The sequence below is a fragment of the Hyposmocoma kahamanoa genome, unplaced genomic scaffold (genome assembly GCF_003589595.1).
Source record: "Hyposmocoma kahamanoa isolate Upper Pololo Valley unplaced genomic scaffold, ASM358959v1 296, whole genome shotgun sequence".
Lineage (NCBI taxonomy): Eukaryota > Metazoa > Arthropoda > Insecta > Lepidoptera > Cosmopterigidae > Hyposmocoma > Hyposmocoma kahamanoa.
This window is the reverse complement of record NW_020653780.1, coordinates 1,107,355-1,126,552: the sequence shown is the minus strand read 5'-3', so window position 1 is coordinate 1,126,552 and position 19,198 is coordinate 1,107,355. Positions and strand designations below refer to the sequence as shown.

At 36.9% G+C, this 19,198-nt stretch overlaps 1 protein-coding gene across 1 annotated transcript; it reads right to left on the bottom strand.

Annotated features, from left to right (window-relative positions):
• Positions 1 to 663: 663 nt before the first annotated feature.
• On the bottom strand, positions 664 to 17,953 carry LOC113229231 (NADP-dependent malic enzyme-like). The gene is made up of 13 exons (XM_026462758.1): positions 17,925 to 17,953; positions 13,392 to 13,548; positions 12,677 to 12,835; positions 10,838 to 11,019; positions 10,257 to 10,437; positions 9,170 to 9,298; positions 8,569 to 8,751; positions 6,308 to 6,530; positions 5,438 to 5,580; positions 4,869 to 5,039; positions 3,830 to 3,953; positions 2,388 to 2,538; positions 664 to 757 (listed from the first exon to the last, which is right to left on the bottom strand). The coding sequence occupies exons 1-13, from the start codon at positions 17,951 to 17,953 to the stop codon at positions 685 to 687; spliced, it is 1,905 nt and encodes a 634-aa protein (XP_026318543.1). The 3' UTR covers positions 664 to 684.
• Between the last annotated feature and the right edge of the window lie 1,245 nt (positions 17,954 to 19,198).

Here is a 19,198-nt window from a genome sequence, read left to right as displayed (position 1 = left end):
AACTTCATAACGTATGCTAGTTACGTGTAATTGCAATATCCCCAACGATACAGCGCGAGATACTAATATTCTCGTATAGAGAATTGCAATATCTCGCGCTTCCATGTCGCTCTCGCGCAAATCATGCGCTGTTGTCCTATCTATAATCTATCCGTATTGGTCTAAATGCGACTAGTAGGTCTTCTGCGCGACTGCATCACGTCCGTGATCCAATAAATTGGTGAAGTATTGACTATTGTTTATATAGATAGATAATATGCATAACAAATATTTTCTGAACTTTTTTAGTTACTAGCTTTATTGGTCGTACGATCAAAACCGGAAACATTCCCAATTGCGAATATTTCCGGTTTTGAATCAGTTTAGTTCGTCGACAAATTAAAATACTTTTATAAACAAAATTAGTTATCGTTGTCAATTTAATGTCAACAATAATAAGAATAAAATATGCCAACGGATTTATATTACCACAAATCGCATAGTCATTTTTTTTCATCGAAAGAAAAAGTTAGGTGCACCACAGTCCACCGTCAAGTTTGAATTTCAAAAACCATTTCCATGCTAGCGTGGAAAAGAACGCTTTTGCGCGCTTATTTCTAATGAGAAAGAAAGCCTTCCGAGCTAGAGGGGTGAAAAATAAGTTTTTTATCTCGTACATAAAGAAAAACATTTTTACACATGTATTTACGTAAAAAAACACTTACATTCTAAAAAATCACACACAAAATTTTCACTTACGTGTTGACGTCGTATTTTACTGAAAAGTAAGAAAATAAATAGGCCTACAAGTAACATGCAACATAAAAATCTATCGAATTGGAATCATAACCAAGTAGTACATATTCAGTGGCAACGGTCCAGTGCAAAAGACACAAACATCTGGCGTCCGATATCTGTGGAATACTGTGCCAGGAAAGTGTTAATTCCATTGACAAAACTCAAGTATGCAACTAGCGATTACACATATTGGATTCATGTCATGATACAATTATACAGGGTGTGTAATCTTTAAGTACGTACAGGCGATTATTCCGTAAATATGAGAGATTAAAGTGTGCCTCTACCACGAGTTTATTGTAACAGTTGTCGCTAGAGACTAGACTAGCTAAAGACTGCGTAAATTACTTCGCAATTTTGTATGGCAAATTATACAGCACCCCTAGCGATCACAAGAAGAAGCAACATTTTGTATACAAACAATTTGCGCAGTCGCTTACGATAACTGTCACTTTAATCTCATAGCAGAGGTACTGATATCGAAAGCCTGTTACCTAATAAGTAAAACCATCTCAATAACATTTTAAAAATAAAACTAGAAATTTCCAAAATTTTAATGTCAAGCGCTCCATACAATTAATATGATATGACTTCGTAGAGAGGCTTTAGTTGAGCTACTTTAAGAGGTACTTTACTTTTGTTTTACTCATTAGGTAACGTACTTTCGATATCATTTTAAAGGTTTTTGATATCTCTTATATTTACGGAATAATCGCCTGGGAATACTTAGCGATTGCAACCTGTATATAAACCGTTAGTCATCATCCTTTCCAAAACAATTCCTAGCCAGTGACTGCTGGATGGAAGAACATTTTTGTATGGGTATTAGCTTCATTGATAAAACTGAAATATGCGACTAGAGACACGCTGTCACACAATAGCCGTTCCAGCCCTATATTAATAGTTCTTAGCGTTTCCTTGACGGCCTTAAATAAGGTGTAGGTAAGTGGCTGAAACGCTAAACGCGAAAAGTCAAGAAAAAACGAACTTCCAAAAAATTTTCTTATCACCCTATTTAAGTATTGCTCGATACTAGTTATTAACAAAAAAAAGTGTTATCAAAAAATGTTACTCCACATTAGTTGTTAAAGAATAAAAAATATCAAAAAATGTTGTTCCACACTAGTTATTAAAGCAAAAATGTTACGAAAATTTATTTTAAAAAAAATCAACAATAAATACCACAAAAAGTAACTTATTCTTTGCGTCCACATCCAATACCAGATCCGATAAGTAATCGACAATCTTAAACAAATTGTTTATCATGACTAATAATAAATTCCAGGTTGTGCTTACTTTACTCTTTTGGCTTTTTAGTCCTGGAATTAAATTAAAATTATACTAAGGGGCACTCATTCTAGGGATTGAGTTTGTTGAGTAAGTTAAAATTGTTTTGTCGCCCAACAGTATTCGCTCAGAAGTACTGCTCAGTTACGGCTTGGCTCAAAACAAATACAATCAGGCAGCGCGACGTGTCATTTATTACCTACCTTGTAGCTACATATATTATGTTATTTTGTTTATTACAATCGAATCGTGAAAGAGCAGAAGAGTAACGGTTTCAGTGAACAAATATCTTAAAACTACAAATAAAAGTAACAAATACGTACGGATAACATTCGTCTATCTTTTTCAGTTTGACGTTAGGCTGTGCAGGGTAATCAAAGAACTCTGGTAAGTACGATGGATACTTCAGATTGTAAGTATGATTTCCAATAAATTGTTTGAAATCGGTCGGCTTTGGGAAATGAGTCGCAAGACCTGTTAATAAATAGAAACTTAACAATATTTATTGTATTGTTCATTTACTAATTACACATCACTCTGAGTGTTCGATCTTTGTATCAATAATTATAACAAACTAGTGGAGTAATTACACAAAAAAAAATTGAATATCAATTCAACAAAAAAATTAATACAGTGAATAGAGGCGTCTCTAGCCGAGGTTGGTAGCTGTAAAGTTATCTAACTAGGTGTCGAAATACTTTCAAAGATTTCTCATAGACGGCGCTACGGCTAAAAAGTCGTTGAAAAACGAAATACAAAGATACGACAAGCACATAGAAAAATTCATGAGGTCCGCTGGTTCGTTCCGTGGCTTAGGAAGGATTTTTTTCTGAGTGTTCGATCTTTGTATCAATAATTATAACAAACTAGTGGAGTAATTTCACATAAAAAATAATTGAATATCAATTCAACAAAAAATTATTGCACATCACATTTAATACATTATAAGATAAGAACAATCACCATCCTCGATCTTCTAAGATATTAACTTTAAGAGTTATTTTGTACTTTTAAGACACTAAGCTACTAAGTACTTACAGCAAGAAGAACAAGGTAGATAATTTAATTCCATACTCCACCACACTGGGCCTGCACTTTGGGAGGTTATTATAAGCTTTTTAAAAAAACGTTACTTGTGGTGTCTTCTCCGCAAGTGCTGTGGCATGTTCCACCGCCCAAACTGTTTCTGCCTTAACGAATAAAGATTGGCGAGAACCAGTACAATTACAAACGAACATAGGGGACACGAGATATAATCTCCCGTGGACGGTGATGCACTTTTTTTATTATGACACCAAGTGACGAGATGAACAAATAGTGCGCCTGGCGATAAACGACATGACGGGCCTGTCCATAACAATTGCAATGCCCAGAGATCTGAGCGGCCTGGCTCTGCGGCCGTTACCCTTAGACCTAAGTTGACAAATGTGCCTATAGATAATTTTATCAGCACCCTTACCACTCACATTACTGCTTGGCGGCAGACATAGGTGAAGTGGCAGTACTTCCCTGAACCAACTCTTACACAAAATCTACAGCAACTAAATTACTATACTACTGCACTGGCGACCTTATAAATACTTCTTAAGTGTTGCAAATGAAGATAGCCTTCCTGATTTACCTTCAAGATTTAAGGATTGAGAGGATTGGTTCTTTCGGTAACACATTTGTCATCCGATTGTTTGTGCTTTTGCGAGATTAAAAAAGCCACAATGGAACCACGCGACATATTAAAGCACCACATAAAAAATACAACGTTTCTCACCGTCCTCATAACATATTTTACAGATATCCATTGCTATTTGGAAGGACACTTGTCTCACATCCGATAGTGGTGGGTAAATACGGCCGACATTCAAGTCTGATTCTTGAACGAAATTCGCACAAGACTGAAATTTAGAAAAATAATAGAGAACATTTTAAGCAGTTATTCAGCTACTTCGCAAAGAAAATGTTTATTATAAAGAGACAATTAAGCACAAGAAACGGTGATCTTGGAAAAGAACTTTTGCGGAACATGCAACTCTGTAGGTGAAAAGGACATTAAGTGGTTTTTTTTTTAATTTACATGATTTGATAATGCTAAAATAAAAGACATTAAGTCCAAACGTCGTTTGTCTTTTGACATATTTGACATTCAAATTTATTTTAATTAACAGTCTCATTCTGCTTGAAACGCTCTATAGTAAAAAAATACTTTTTGGTACTTAAGACTCTTTACCTCTCACCTACAGAACTTTACCTCGTCTATTTTGCTCTCGTATTTTACAAAACATCGACGACCAAAGGGAATAAAGCTATTTTACCCAAAATATATACATTCACTGAAGAGCCAATAAACGGTCAAATCTTCTTCATCATTTGAACTTACAACGAATAGCAACCAAAAGACGTCAATGGGTGAAATTGCGCGCAAGTGTTAAAACAAGAAAAACCATAAAAAAATTATTCACAGACGATAAAGTTCTTGATTATTTTGCAATGTTTTTACGGCTTTATTCGCGAAAAAATGAGGGAGTTTGGTTAACTTACACATACCACCATTCAAAGCAGTTTTTCCATTACTCGGCCGTTGCGTCGCATGGATTACTTTCAGGCATTATTTCAGTGTACTTATTTATATTCGCGCAAGCACCATCTACAATGATTTAGGTAATGCTTTGAAATGTTGCTATTCCCCATTATTTTGAGGGCGAAGGAAATAAAATAAGTCGCGCACCACATTATTACCGCTTTATTCCTTTTGGATCATCGATATGTTCAAGAGCATAAGTAAGTATCAATTTAATATATAAATTGCTTACCCTAGCAGCGGCCAAGAAAAGTTTGTCAGGTATAATGTAGGCAGCCGTTGCCATGACACCTAGTGCGACTCCAGGAAAAATGTATGCATTGTTACCCTGCCCCGTCTTGTAAGTTTTTCCATTGAACTTCACTGGTGGGAACGGTGAGCCCGAAGAAAAAATGCATTTGCCCTACAAGTAACCGTATATAATATAATACGCTGCTAATATTGCTAGTGAATTAGACTTTAATTTAGTAACAGGATTCTTTTTTTTTTCAAAATTTAAAATAGAATCTTACATTATTGACTCCTTTGCTACCTTTAGTTTTAATACTTTTTTTTTATTGTGCATGTAGTTTTGGAGAAAACACACACATACAATATTGATAAAGCGCCAAATATTTGCATATTGCTAGCTGAGACATTCAAGAAACCTCGCTCCACCACGAAATCAAACACTTTTTTATTATCTATTTTTTAAATATTTTCTTCAACATTTCTTAGTTGTTTTTATCTACTACTCACATCGCAAAGTCCGAATCTTCAAGTTGCAAAGTTATAACAAAAAAGAATTTAAAATATACAAACATTAGTATGGTCATAGGCATCTTGAGCTGTACACTCAGCTCTACTCGTGGGATTCGATAATGCAAAAATGATAGGTCGTTCGCAATTTTCAGCCATTATTTTCAATATAGCGGGTGTAAAACTTCCTCCGACTGTCGAACAACCTTTTAATAGGGAAAAATAGTCAATTATTATTTACTAGGTATCGAATGTGAACAAATCTTCTAAATAGAAAACCACCGTGTGACTCAGACATATTAACTAAAATAACGGATAACTCACAATCAATCGACAATAGGCAATCGGGGCTCTGCAGTGACGGAACACTCATAGGATTCGGATTCGACACACTATATTCGTTTATATAAAGTGTCCGTACTGGCGAGAGAAAAGCACTTCATTCCGCGGAAAGTACGTGAAGCTATCGAGATTGGTCGTCATTCGAATTTCTATCGTGATAATGGATGATCGGTACCCGCCCGGCTGGAAAACAGTGTTAGGTACTGCGTCAGTGGTTAGTGTAGACGAGATTTTAGAAAGCGACGTTGTAAGTGTATAGTGTGCAATCCTGCGTATGATTTTTATAAAAATTATGTAAACGAGGGCTTTGGCGCGCATAGTTTCCGTCGAGTCACCGCCGCGGAATCTCATGATTAAGGGCCACGAATTGGTTCGAAACATGTCGAGGAAAAATTCGACTTAAATACGTGAGTTATCCGTTATTATATTCATTCTGTTGTTTATAAGGTACCTATAATTTGTATCATGTTCAGCATTGTACGCAATGCATGTACCATTTTGCGTCAAACGCGCGTCCAAATCACGTGTCGGTCACACTCGTCGAAAATTGATGCAAAGGTGTACTCTACCATGAGCAAAATAAGTACTAACCGATCAGACAACTTGGTTTATACTTTTTAACACATTCCTCAAAATTCTTCGATGGTTCAACATCTTTCCCATATTGTTTGCTCAAAGGCGGCACGCCCCCATCGCGTTTGGTTGACAGCAACCCATCGATATCAAATAAATAAATTTTAGCTTCAGCATCTTTTTTTGATAGACCCTCTTCTTCCATTGCTAAAACAGATAGATTTGCAATGCCTGTTGCGGCCTGCAATGTTCGAAAAATTATTAAAATTAAACAATATTGTTAGAAGTCTGTTTTTCTTGTCTAGATAAAAAGAAATTAAACTATTTTTTCTGGATTTAAATCGCGTATATTTGTTTTTTCAAACAAACCGACGTTTCGGGCTCTTTACAGGTCCCATGGTCACGGTTGATTGAGGTGGTACAGGCTTCGATCAGTTATGTCTAATATTAATGCAAACCACTCTATTTTTTCACTATAGTTACAATAGTTATTAATTAAATGCCTTATTTTTAATTTTACAAAGAAAACATTACAATTTACGCTACATCAAGTTTTACAAATTATTTTATTGAATGAATTTTTATTAAGTTCAATTTATTATTAGTTATTAATAGAAATTAGAATAAACTAAAACATATTAATTAGTACTGCCATTGACTTACAAATAAATGGACGACGGGTCTAATACAAAAACCACATTGACTTACAAATAAATGGACGACGGGTCTAATACAAAAACCACGAAAAAAATGTCCCAAGTCAACCTATTCGAAATTTAAATTGTTATGTCATCGCAGTATCGCGCTGTCCGTAGAACAAATGAAGACTAAAGCGGAGTGTCGCGCTCTGTATACGATTTTAGCGCCTTACAAGTGCGGACACTTTTTAGCGCGGACCCGACGTCCATATAATTGTAAGTCAATGAGTACTGCAGTCTTATGTCTGTTTGGGATTTTTTATCAGAGGAAATATTGGACCCCAAACTGGTGGTACGGAGAAACCATCTTCCCTGTTGAAATTAGGATGTTTTTTAATTTGAATGGCCTCTCGGAACATCCTAGGTAGATAACGGACTTCTTTTGCAAGGACCTGGGGTTTGTCAAACTTCACTGAATTTGTAGGTTTATCTATGACATGCTCGCAGACTGCAGACTTGTTTACGCGACGGTGTTCGACATCAGCTATATGTTCTTTGACGCAGGTACAAATACTTCGCTTCGTTTGTCCAATATAAGAGATACCGCATTCACAGTCAACCTTGTAAACTCCTGCATCCTGTAAGGGGATATTACATTTCACGGGTCTCAGGAACTGAGAAATCTTCCTCAGGGGCTTCAAATAGGTCTTGATAGATACACGCTAGAGGACTTTTCCGATCTTGTCTGTATCACCTCTCATGTAAGGTAAAATGGCAGGTCTTCGCTCGACTGTTGGTGGTTTCACACGGGGCCTGCGACATTGGCATTAATATTAGACATAACTGGTTGATGACTGTACCACCTCAGTTAACCGTGACCATGGGAGCTGTAAAGGGCACGAAACGTCGGTTTGTTTGAAAAAACAAATATACGCGATTTAAATCCGGAAAAAATATTTTCATTTCCTATATGTAACAATCGCTAAAACCTAAGAACTCGATAGTTAAAAAGAATTAAACTTCAGAGTCGTCACTACCTCAGCTTGAATCCAATTTTTTCCCGTATTGAATCGGTTCTATTGCGCGGGTCGAGCGGAAGGGACACTGAATTTATTTTTTTACAAATAAAATTAAAGCCTTTAAAAGATTAAAAACATAACCTATTTCTGCCGCTGAATAGTAATGTCAGCATTACTGCATTCCGGTTTTGAAGGGCAAGGGTGCTGGTGAACTTACAGGTACATGGGACTTGTGCAACTTATGTCTCAGAGTGACGGGCGCAGTGGCAGTGCCCCTCAGATCTTTGCGATGTGAAGCTCTGAGTGGTTCTGCAAATGTTATGGACAGGCGTGTAGCTTACCATCAGTCGCACGACTTGGTCGTCCCGTCACTTGGTCTTATAAAAAAATTCAAATACAAAAATTTCTCGCAGAACTATACCTACTTTGATATACTCAAGTTTAAAAGAAATTGACAATTAGGAAATGAAACTATTTCTTCGGATCTAAAACGCATACATTTCCATGTATGTCCCATAGTCACGCCTGACTCAGTCGAGAAGGGCCCAAAACGTTGGTTTGTTTGAAAAAACAAATATACGCGATTTACCTTATTTGTTATGTACCTTAATTGTGTACTTACAGAACCTGCACCAAGAAACATAATTGTATTCTCGCTCATCTTCTTCTTTGTTACTCTTGTAGCAGCTAGCAAACCAGCAACAGCCACACTAGCTGTCCCTTGAATATCATCGTTGAAGGTACAAAACTTATCGCGATATCTTTCTAAGAGAGGTGTAGCATTTGCGTAGGAGAAGTCCTCAAACTAGAAGACAATCGTCGAAAGTTCAGATTGAAATTCGTATAAAATTCGATGTAAAGATTACATTTATTAATAACATTCACCTGTTATGTAACCGCTTTATAGGTATTTACGGCGCAAGTTTTAAATACCTTCTTCTGAGTTTGCATGATGTGATAGGAAACAGCGTTGATTGGACGACTGCGATCAACTCTTACGTTCCCCGCCTAAGGTAAAATTATGTGTGATCTAATGCGTCCCCGCGTCCCTCAAAGCATAGGAAGTTCAAGGACACTCCAGTCAAACTTGAATTAAAATTTTTTTTACAATTATTTTTTACAATCCCGGCTTGTGGATCCGAAGTCCCACGATCACATTAATTTCTACGAATTAAGCCCTATACATATATAATAGTGAAAGGTACAAAATGTTAATTCCCTACCTGCAAAAGAACGCGAGGACCATATCTTTCAGTGCACGCAAACATAAATTCATCAATGAAATCGTCGTATTCCTGTCCTCGGGCCCTTTCACGACGCAAACCAATATACATTGGATCTTCTATGAGTGCCTGCGAAAATAATCATACGTCACTGGGTTTCAATAATAATGGCCCAATCCAAATCCTTTCTTAACATATTACTGTGATGTATTCGGAAAATGCAAAATTTTATTGTGATGGGAATTCCGAGCTTTTCATTGGTTAGACTAATCACATGACAACATAGGGATGGTCGTCATGGATGGATTTGTCAACTTTACGCGGCAGACACATTCTATTTTGCGATAGGCCGCTATTCTAGAAAACCTTCGATTCACTAGCGTGCTTATAACATTTTCTTTCGGCTTATCTACACTATGTTATTAGACGTAACAATCAGCGGCCAAAGGGGCAAAATTGTTTTTCTATATACATTTTCCAAATCTATAAGGTGTTAGAAATACAGGATATGTTTTTGACTCAACAGCAAAGCACTTTACCTTACATTATTTTAAAATTCCGGTTGAAACAAGTTCTTGTTTACGCAAAACTGACCCAATTACGTGTACTCAAGGAAACAATGAACGGATCTACAAATTTTCTTAATTTGTCTTGGGTCAGGTGTATTGCATAGCACTTCTACGCCCGTGGATATTAATAATTCCATTTCAAGCTCAGAACCTATGTTAAGAACTAATTATCTCTTGAGTGTTTTCACTTAATTGGGAACTCACTTGTTCACACATCATTTAAGAAATGACAAAAATAGTCGTCTATAAACATAAACACCACTGTGTATTTAAGCTACAGTTTACGGTCCTTATTGAGTCATAATCAATCAAGAGAATTGATATGATCTGATCACTTATTCACAATGATGGACTTATGAGCTGTTTATTAAAATGGACCTTAATGTTTCATAACTCAAAGCCAAATCGGATCATACAGGTTACCATAGTACAAGATACTGGAAATATTTTGAGACCAGGGATTTGAAAATAATTTGAGACCAGCTAATAAATAATGTTAACACTTTGGCATTTTTTACCTTATTGTTAGTCCCTACATCCAAAGTAATAGGCAAACATTGATGTGGTTTAATGCTAGCCAGGGCCGTATATAGAGCAAGTTTCCCAACCGGTATACCCATGCCAAAAGCCCCTAGGTCACCCAACCCTAGGATTCTTTCCCCATCTGTGAAGCATATGGCTCTGACATCGGTTTCTGGCCTGGAATCAAAAAACTGTGGTGATAATGAAACAGCTGAATCTGAATGTAAGGAAAAATATTTGTAAAATGCTATTGATCCACTATTTTCCCAGAGGCATTTATCAAGTTTATTTTGACTTATTGAATTATAAGCAGTGAGACTAGGATTATGAGAAATAGGTCGTCTATTATCCAGGGATAGCCTTCATTGGACTATCATCAGGCACAAGTTGTAAAAAAGATCCGAAAATTATCAAACTTGTGATTCTATTAATAGTAACAAACAACTCCAGCAAATCATACTACTATTGTTTTGGCTACACCATAAAGTCGTGTAAAAAGTAACTTAGAATTCATTATGGTTTACTCATTTAATCGTCTTCAGATATTAACGTTGATAAGGTAATTCTATAAACTTACCAATTACCAATAACTTTCTTTATATGACCTTTATCATGAATAGAAATAAACAGGCCTCTAGGTCGTCTGTACGCAAGACCGAATTTCTGACAAGCTAAACCGACAGTGGGAGTATAAATAATTGGCATATACTTTTCTATATCCGTATTTAAAAGGCTGTAAAATAGCCTTTCATTTGTGTCCTGAAATACCAAAAATCGGTTTATTTCTAAAATACTATCTACATTTTCTTATATTACAACATAATCTGTTTTCATAGGGATAACAGGCTCCACTTCAGAAAATTACTAGGTACTTTAAAGAGGGAGCAGAGGAAAAATTCCTAATCTTCGATTTGATTTTAGAGGGGTATATCCACTTTAAAGTTAAAAATAAAATATTGTATGAGTAACTACACGGTATATTCAAGCATAGACTTTAATCAGAAACATAAAACAATAAAGTTTCCTCGATAGATAAAAATCACGAAATGACCTCTAATTTTCACATTTTTTCGATTTATCCTCGAAATGCTACAGGTTATTAGGACAAAAATTAGATAATTAATTATATTTATGCATGGTCGACAACTGTCACTAAGGATTTTTTTTAAATCCCTTTAGTTTTAGAGTTATTCCGCTAAAACGAATTTGGAACTTTTAATGCGCAAAATTCAACATCTCCTGTCGCATGTCACGCGAACTTCAGGCATATATTTGTTTCACAAATTTGGGCGGAGCCAACGTCAAAACTTTTTTGGAATGCTCCCTAACATTCTGGGAATTATAGCGACAACTGACTTTTTTTAATTTGCTAGTACTTAAATAACGCCTCAGTACCAGAGTAACCATAAGGGAAATGGAAAATGGACTGCTTTGCTGCGGTGTGATAAACAATTTATTTTTCACCTCACTAGGTCGGAAAGACTTTTTTGTCATTAGAAATCTAAGCGCAGGTGTTTGAGGGTCGTATTCCAGAACTCTACTCAATACTCAAGTCAGGACTTGAGTATTGCAGTGAGCACTGAAAATCATACTCAAGTCCTTGCCATTAGGGTCGTATTTCCTGTGCTTGAAATCATACTCATGTCTGCTCAAATCCTGACTTGAGCATTGAGTAGAGTTCTGGAATACGACCCTAAGTGTTTTGTCCACGGTAGCGTGGAAAAGATTTTTGAAATTCGAAATTTTTGACGATGGAGTGTGGTCATCGAGTATCTGGTTATATACTCGATGAATGTGGTGCACCTAACTTTTTCTTTCGATGAAAAAAATACATAATGACACGTTCAAATACGCAATTTGTCATACATTATTTATCTATGTAAAAAAGATCCGTTGGTATATTCCATTCTTAGTATTATTGACATTAAATTAACAACGATAACTAATTTTGTTTATTAAATTATTTTAATTCTTCGAAGAACTGAACTGATTTGTTATAGTTCAACTGTTTCTCTTTCGTCTACCATTTTCCTATAGCATATAGTGAGGTGAAAAGTTGTGTGTTTCGCTCAGTAGCAAAGTTATTTTGCGTCTCGTGGCTTGAAACACTCGCTGCGCTCAGGATTCTCTTTTTGCATCTTAGAATAATTCGCTTACTCAGGTTTCAATACAAGCACTCGCGTGTAAACAACAACTTTGCAGCCTTGCTTAACAAATAACTATTAAAAACGACTTACTGGACAATGCGGGGCGTCCACCTGTCCTCTACAACTTTCAATTTAATGCTCAAAATGTATTTCGTCTGTCTAATCCTGAGGCGTCACATAAACTCATATGATGACCTTGAATACTCACAGTGGGGACAGAAATAATAAAAATCATAACTGTATTGCATAACAAAAATTCCTATGCATACCATCAACTCTACGAGATAAAGGTATTTATTCAAAGCCTCAGCATATCTGCCTATAGCAACAGTGCATATCTCCACTTGTTGCTCCTGAGTATAGAAATGAGGAGCCAAAATTCCATGAAGGCCGAGAGCTTGTCTTTCTTGCAATGTGAATGCGAGACCCTAAAAAGGAATAATGTTTATTGTATCGCGCTCTAACAACGCACTAATCCATATATGCCCCACTAGTGGGGTGTTGGTGCGTTGTTACAGGTATTTTATAGCTAGTTGAGGGGTAGACTCATAATTTTTAAACCATTTACATGCCGAAACAATAGTTCTTTTGTACAATTCGGAATTCAAAGCGTGCTCAATACTTTGGCCAAAAAAAAATCAAATACTCGCGTACAATTCTACATAAGTTTTGTGAGTTATGACCCTCTCTATCGACCATTATGCACAAGAACCATGTCAGGCAGGTCCTGACCCCAGATCAGCCCGTTTACCCGAAGTCGATCGCAGTATCCTTTGACAATGTCCGGATAATTCTTAAACAGTATGGCCTGTTTTCTGCAATACTTATAGTGCCCTCCGGAATTCAAAGGGCGCTCAATACTTATGGCCAAGGCCAAATACTTTTGCCCAAGGCTGTATATTCTATGTGTAATTTGATTATGTACCTATAAAATAGACATTTACGAGTTTTTTTAATTTGTAAAAAATGTGTGATTTTAATTACCTTGTTAAGTCTTGGATCTCTAAGATGGTCAATGCCCCTTATCAAGCCAGGTGCTGTAGTTGACGAATCATATCTGCAATTTACTTCTAAAAGCACTTCCCGCGATTTCTCATTTAATTTCTTTAACAACTTCGCTCTAAAAACATTTGTGCAACACCTGCAATTACAAAACTGATATAATAATAAACCACTTTGCCAAAAAAATATTATTAGAACAAAACAATACTAACACCAAAGATTTTGCTGTACATGAATACATTTCAAAAATTATAATATACGTACAAAAACTATTTCCTTTTCATTACAGTAGTGAAAAGGAATATAAATTATAATAAACGGAATATAAATTCTTCATTAAATAAATAGCACTTAAAATCAAGTAAAAATCGGAATGACATCGCCATTACGCCATATCTCAATCAAATTTATTTAATTTATTATTATATTCCAAAAAGATTCACGTAAGGCCAATAGACAGATGCGAGTAGATTTTTTTTTAATATGTAAAACAGACTTCAAAATATCACCAGTAGGGCTTACACCTTAGAGGATGGAAAAAAATAAAAGGCTTGCACTAAGAACAATAACCTAAACGCATAGAGGGCTAGCACGACCGGACGAAACCAAAATACTGTCGTGACTCAAAAATACGATTTGAAAATAAAAAAAAAACAATGAAGCCACATGATACACATGTATATAGTAAATATACACATGTAAATTCTCGTTATAAATGGATAATATAATTAAGTATTATGTACGTAGATATTACCTATGTATAAATGAAAATAATCACATTACTTTCACATTCAGTTCTATTTTTAATTTTCAAATTGTGTATTTTGAATTCCATACGGCAGAATTTATTTATTTATTTAGTTTCATGTGGGAGATGTTAAGAAGCTGTTACAGATTAACCTGCGTAATAAAGAAAGGGCTCTATGGGCTTTTTTCTTCTGCTCCTGTCTGAAATCCCATTATTGTGAATTCATGGTTTAAGTAGTAACCCACTAGTCAATCGCCTTCTTTTTTTTATATTATGACGAGCTCGCGTTTGATGAAGATGGTACAGGGGATCTACTCCCGTCCTCCGTCAATGTCAAGTATGAAGCTTCATTCGCATCATACGTCTTTTAATTTGGTCGAGTATTAATTTTTTTTTATAAAATCAAGTGACAGAACGAACAAGCCGTGCGCCTGATGGTCTGATGGTAAGCTACACGCCCGTCCATAACAGTTGCAGTGTCACTCAGAGCTTTAAATCGCAAAGATCTGAGGGGCACTGCCACTGCGCCCGTCACCCTGAGACATAAGTTGACAAGTCCCATGTGCCTGTAATTTGACAGTAAATTTTTCGGACTGATGTCTGACGTAGAATGGGAGTAGACCCCCAGGTTCACGTAGAAGTTTTTTTTATGATACCAAGTGGCAGGACGAACAAGTCGTGGTCCTGGTAGTAAGCGACACGCCTGTCCATAACTGTTGCAGTGCCACTCAGCGCTTGAAATCACAAAGATCTGAGGGACATTGACACTGCTCTCGACACCCTGAGACATAGTTGACAAGTCCTACGTGCTTGTAATTTCACCAGCATCCGTACCCCTAGAAACTGGAACGCAATAATGCTCATATCATATACTAATTGGCGGCAAAAATAGGCATGGTGACGGTGCCAGTACCTACTTCTCTGAACGAACACTTTCACAAGGAGGTTTACTGCTACTAAACTGGATATTGTTTTTATTTCGCTTATTTATGAAGCTGGAGTATAGAAAAGGGAAATGAACAGATAAAGAAGCGATATTTCAGTTCGTGATGTATGGAAGAAACGAAAATCTTTTTTACCAATATTGAACATTTTGCAAAGATTTCCTATCTGTTACATAGATACTTGACGCCACATAGCGCCTCCCGTCGCGCCACAACCCGAAATTTCGCCAGACGCCACAGTCGGTAGCATCAGGAATTCTCAAGAATGCACGTAAGTTTTCCGGAAGACGCAAGTCTTGCATTTTGGCATCTATACAGTGCTTCTATTTTCTCAACGTCCCTCTCCAAACTTCGCGTTTCGGCTGTCGTCGGGTTTTATTCAGTTGCCCTCGTAAAGCACTCTGTGGTTGCCCTTTTTCCTGTCATACAAACGGACGCTTTCAGACGGCTTGGAAGTATAGAGTTGCTATTAAATTTTTTTATTTATAGCTATGTCAAATTAAGAAATGTGAACTGATTTGAAATAATTAATAACCGGTAAAATATAAACTTTTAGTTTATTGACATGGAGTAAATGTTATTAAAAATAGGGAAATAGTTTTACAGCTAGCTTTATAGTTCACACGGAAATTAAAACAAAACAACAATAAAGTACGTTGTTCAAAATTCAAATCATTATAGATTTTAAATCTAATAATTAATAGGCATGGAAATTAATATTCGTGTGCATTCGGAAATCCTATGATTGCCGAGGGACATTGAGAAAATAGAAGCACTGTACCCATTGACCTACTGTACCTTATTTAAATTAGTCTATTACTGAGAAACACAGCCGCACCTTATTGGTTACTGCCCAGTTACACGAGGCGAAAGTTTTCGCGCGGCCGCCGCGCGGTGGCCACCCAGTCACCACGCTTTCACGCATTAATGGCGAATCTGAGTTCTATTTACTAGGTAACAACATTTAAATTCCTCTGAATAATACAACCGCGCGGTTGCCACTCGGTCGCCGCGTGGACCAAAGACAAACCAGCCTCGCCCACGCGCCCGGGACGCTCTTTTATGTTAAAGCGTAAAAGCTAAAAGCATACTTTGCCATGACAGGTGCACGCGGTTGCTGTGCGGCGTGAGTAAATGCGACAAAGTCAAATAATCATTTATTCCATAGGTAAAATTTTTGCACTTGAAAACGTCATTTTTTAAGCTAGGTAATGCTTGTTCACTACGCTCTGACCTCCCTAAGAACGAGCACGAAACTCCAGGGATTGCTCTTTTCAAATAAACTTAAATGCTATGGAATCATAATTGTGTGGAATCTAGACTCTTGTTGACTTTACATACTTCTTTATCTAAAACATACTCTTCAATTTTGTAATATGACTTCAATTAAAATACTTTTAATGTAAGTTTTAAACTCAGGAAATAATAACCTTAATATATTCGCCGGAATCTTAGTGTAAAAACGTATACAGTTCCTCATAAAATATTGGTTTACCTTAGTTAAACGAAATCGTGGTACCATGAGTTTGGCCTTAGTTCTGAGGTTAATACTATGGATATCTTCTTTCGTAATGAAATTATGTATATTTTTATACGGGCATACAACATTTTTGAGAAAATGTACTGTGATGCCACAGTCATTTACTTTATTTGTTTACTTCTTTGTGTAGATACCAGCCTCCTTAAACTGTTCTCTGTGAGAAACCCGAGAACCTATTATTGGTATTGGTATTGGTGCAACAGGCTAGTTTCCGCAACTCGACGTCGAGGCGCCTATTTTGCGTGTGGTGGGTGCAGGGTCCTACTCGTGCCACCCAAGCTCCTCCAGGAATCTCAGCAGCCTCTTCGGTTTTCTGAAGACTTCGGGGAGCGATCTCGGCCTTCCAAGGTACTTTGCCCTGTAGTTGGCCACACCGGAGCACTCTAGTAGGATGTGTGCAGCCGTTTCCTCCCCCTCCATGCACGCTCTGCATAGAGGGCTGTCCGTGATACCTAAATTGAAAAGGTGTTTATTGTATGGACCATGACCCGTTAGAGCGGCAGATAGAGAGCGCAGCTCTTGTCTTTCAAGTTTGATTAATTTACGAGATAGACTGGCGTTGGGCGTTGGGAGTGCTTCCCTAGCCTGTCTACAAACCGTAAGAGTTGTCCATATGTTATTATGAGAAGATTTTGTACCTTTGAGTATAGTTGTTCTTGACCATTGGTAGGGGAGGGACACTATGGGTTCCGGCCCTACAGCATCCGTCTCCGACCCTTTTCTAGCTAGTTCGTCTGCTGCGTCGTTGCCACGTAAGCCGCTGCGTCCTTTAATCCACTGTAGAGTTACGTGGTTGTGTGTACATACCTCCATGAGTGCTTGATGGCATTCATATATAAGCCCTAAGTTAATGTCATAGCTGCTCAGCGCTTGTAGTACTGACATGCTGTCGGAGAGTATTCGAATGGAGTGATTCTTTACTCTTCTCGCTATTATTGCTTCTGCTGCCAACTTGATACCCATACATTCAGCCTGGAATATTGTGTTGTGGTCACCAAGCGGTGTTGATATTCTGATATTGAGGTCTTCTGAGAATACCCCAGTACCTGTTCCTGAGTTTGTTTTTGATTTGTCAGTGAATACGCGGAGCTCTCTGAGGTTTAGTCCTTCGTTGGGATCTTCAAACAATTGTATCCTGTAACCATTGACTTACAAACCCGAGAACCTAAACATAAGCCCTTAGAGGTAAGGCACTAAAGCCGCATTCATAATAGCAAGTTAATCAATCGGTTCTGATATCTGTGATTTGCGGATTCGTGATGTTTTCTCTATTTGCTACTCACCTGTAACTGTTTACCTGCGACTTTGACATTCTTGAAAATATTTAGTTTTTATTTTTAACACCTTACCAAGAGCTATTTGTAAAATACTAACAACTTCGCAGGACTATATTACTAAGATCATAAACAATAACTTTTGTTTCATTACTTTTAATAATTCATAAAATTTTACTTTCATACAAAAATAAATGTATAAGAAATGACACTATTTTTCCGGATTTAAATCGCGTATATTTGTTTATTCAAACAAACCAACGTTTCGAGCCCTTTACAGGTCCCATGGTCACGGTTGAACAAACAAATATACGCGATTTAAATCCGGAAAAATAGTTTCATTTCCTATATGTAACAATCACAAAAACCTAAGAACTCGACAATAAATGTATTTAAATAGATCGCTCCAAACCGTAACAGCTGTGTGCAGGACAGAAGTGGGAGTCGTCACGGAGGACGTTTGCGTTTGAACTTACCTTACTATCAAAACAGATCTAAAATTTTGTCAGATAGTACAACAAAAACCTAAAAGTTTAGTTTTTTTTAAATTTATTGGTAGTAATAAGTCATAATCTGACATAGCATACCGTTAATCGGTCATTCTCGGACTAACGCTCACTACCTAATTTCCTGGCAATTTTTATTATTTAAGTATTCGATTTTTGTATCGTGCAATTTTATTTAATATTCGAGTATTGTATCGAGAAATTTTATTTAATAATAACGTGATAATTAAATTTATATTGAATTGATATGCAATTATTTTTTGTGAAATTACTCCACTAGTTTTGTTTGAAAGATCGAACACTAAGCGTCGTATTCTAGAACATTACTCAATGCTCAAGTCAGGATTTGAGTATGGTTTAAAGCACTCGAAATCAAACTCAAGTCCCTGCCATTAGGGTCGTATTTCCAGTGCTTGTGTTTCCAGTGCAATCCTGACTTGAGCAGACTTGAGTATGATTTCAAGCACTGGAAATACGACGCTAATGGCAAGGACTTGAGTATGATTTTCAGTGCTCACTGCAATAGTCAAGTCCTGACTTGAGTATTGAGTAGAGTTCTGGAATACGACCCATAGCGTCGTATTCCAGAACTCTACTCAATGCTCAAGTCAGGATTTGAGTATGGTTTAAAGCACTCAAAATCATACTCAAGTCCCTGCCATTAGGGTCGTATTTCCAGTGCTTGTGTTTCCAGTGCAATCCTGACTTGAGCATTGAGTACAGTTCTAGAACAAGACCCTTAGAAAAAATTCCTTCGAACCGGCCGGATTCGAACCG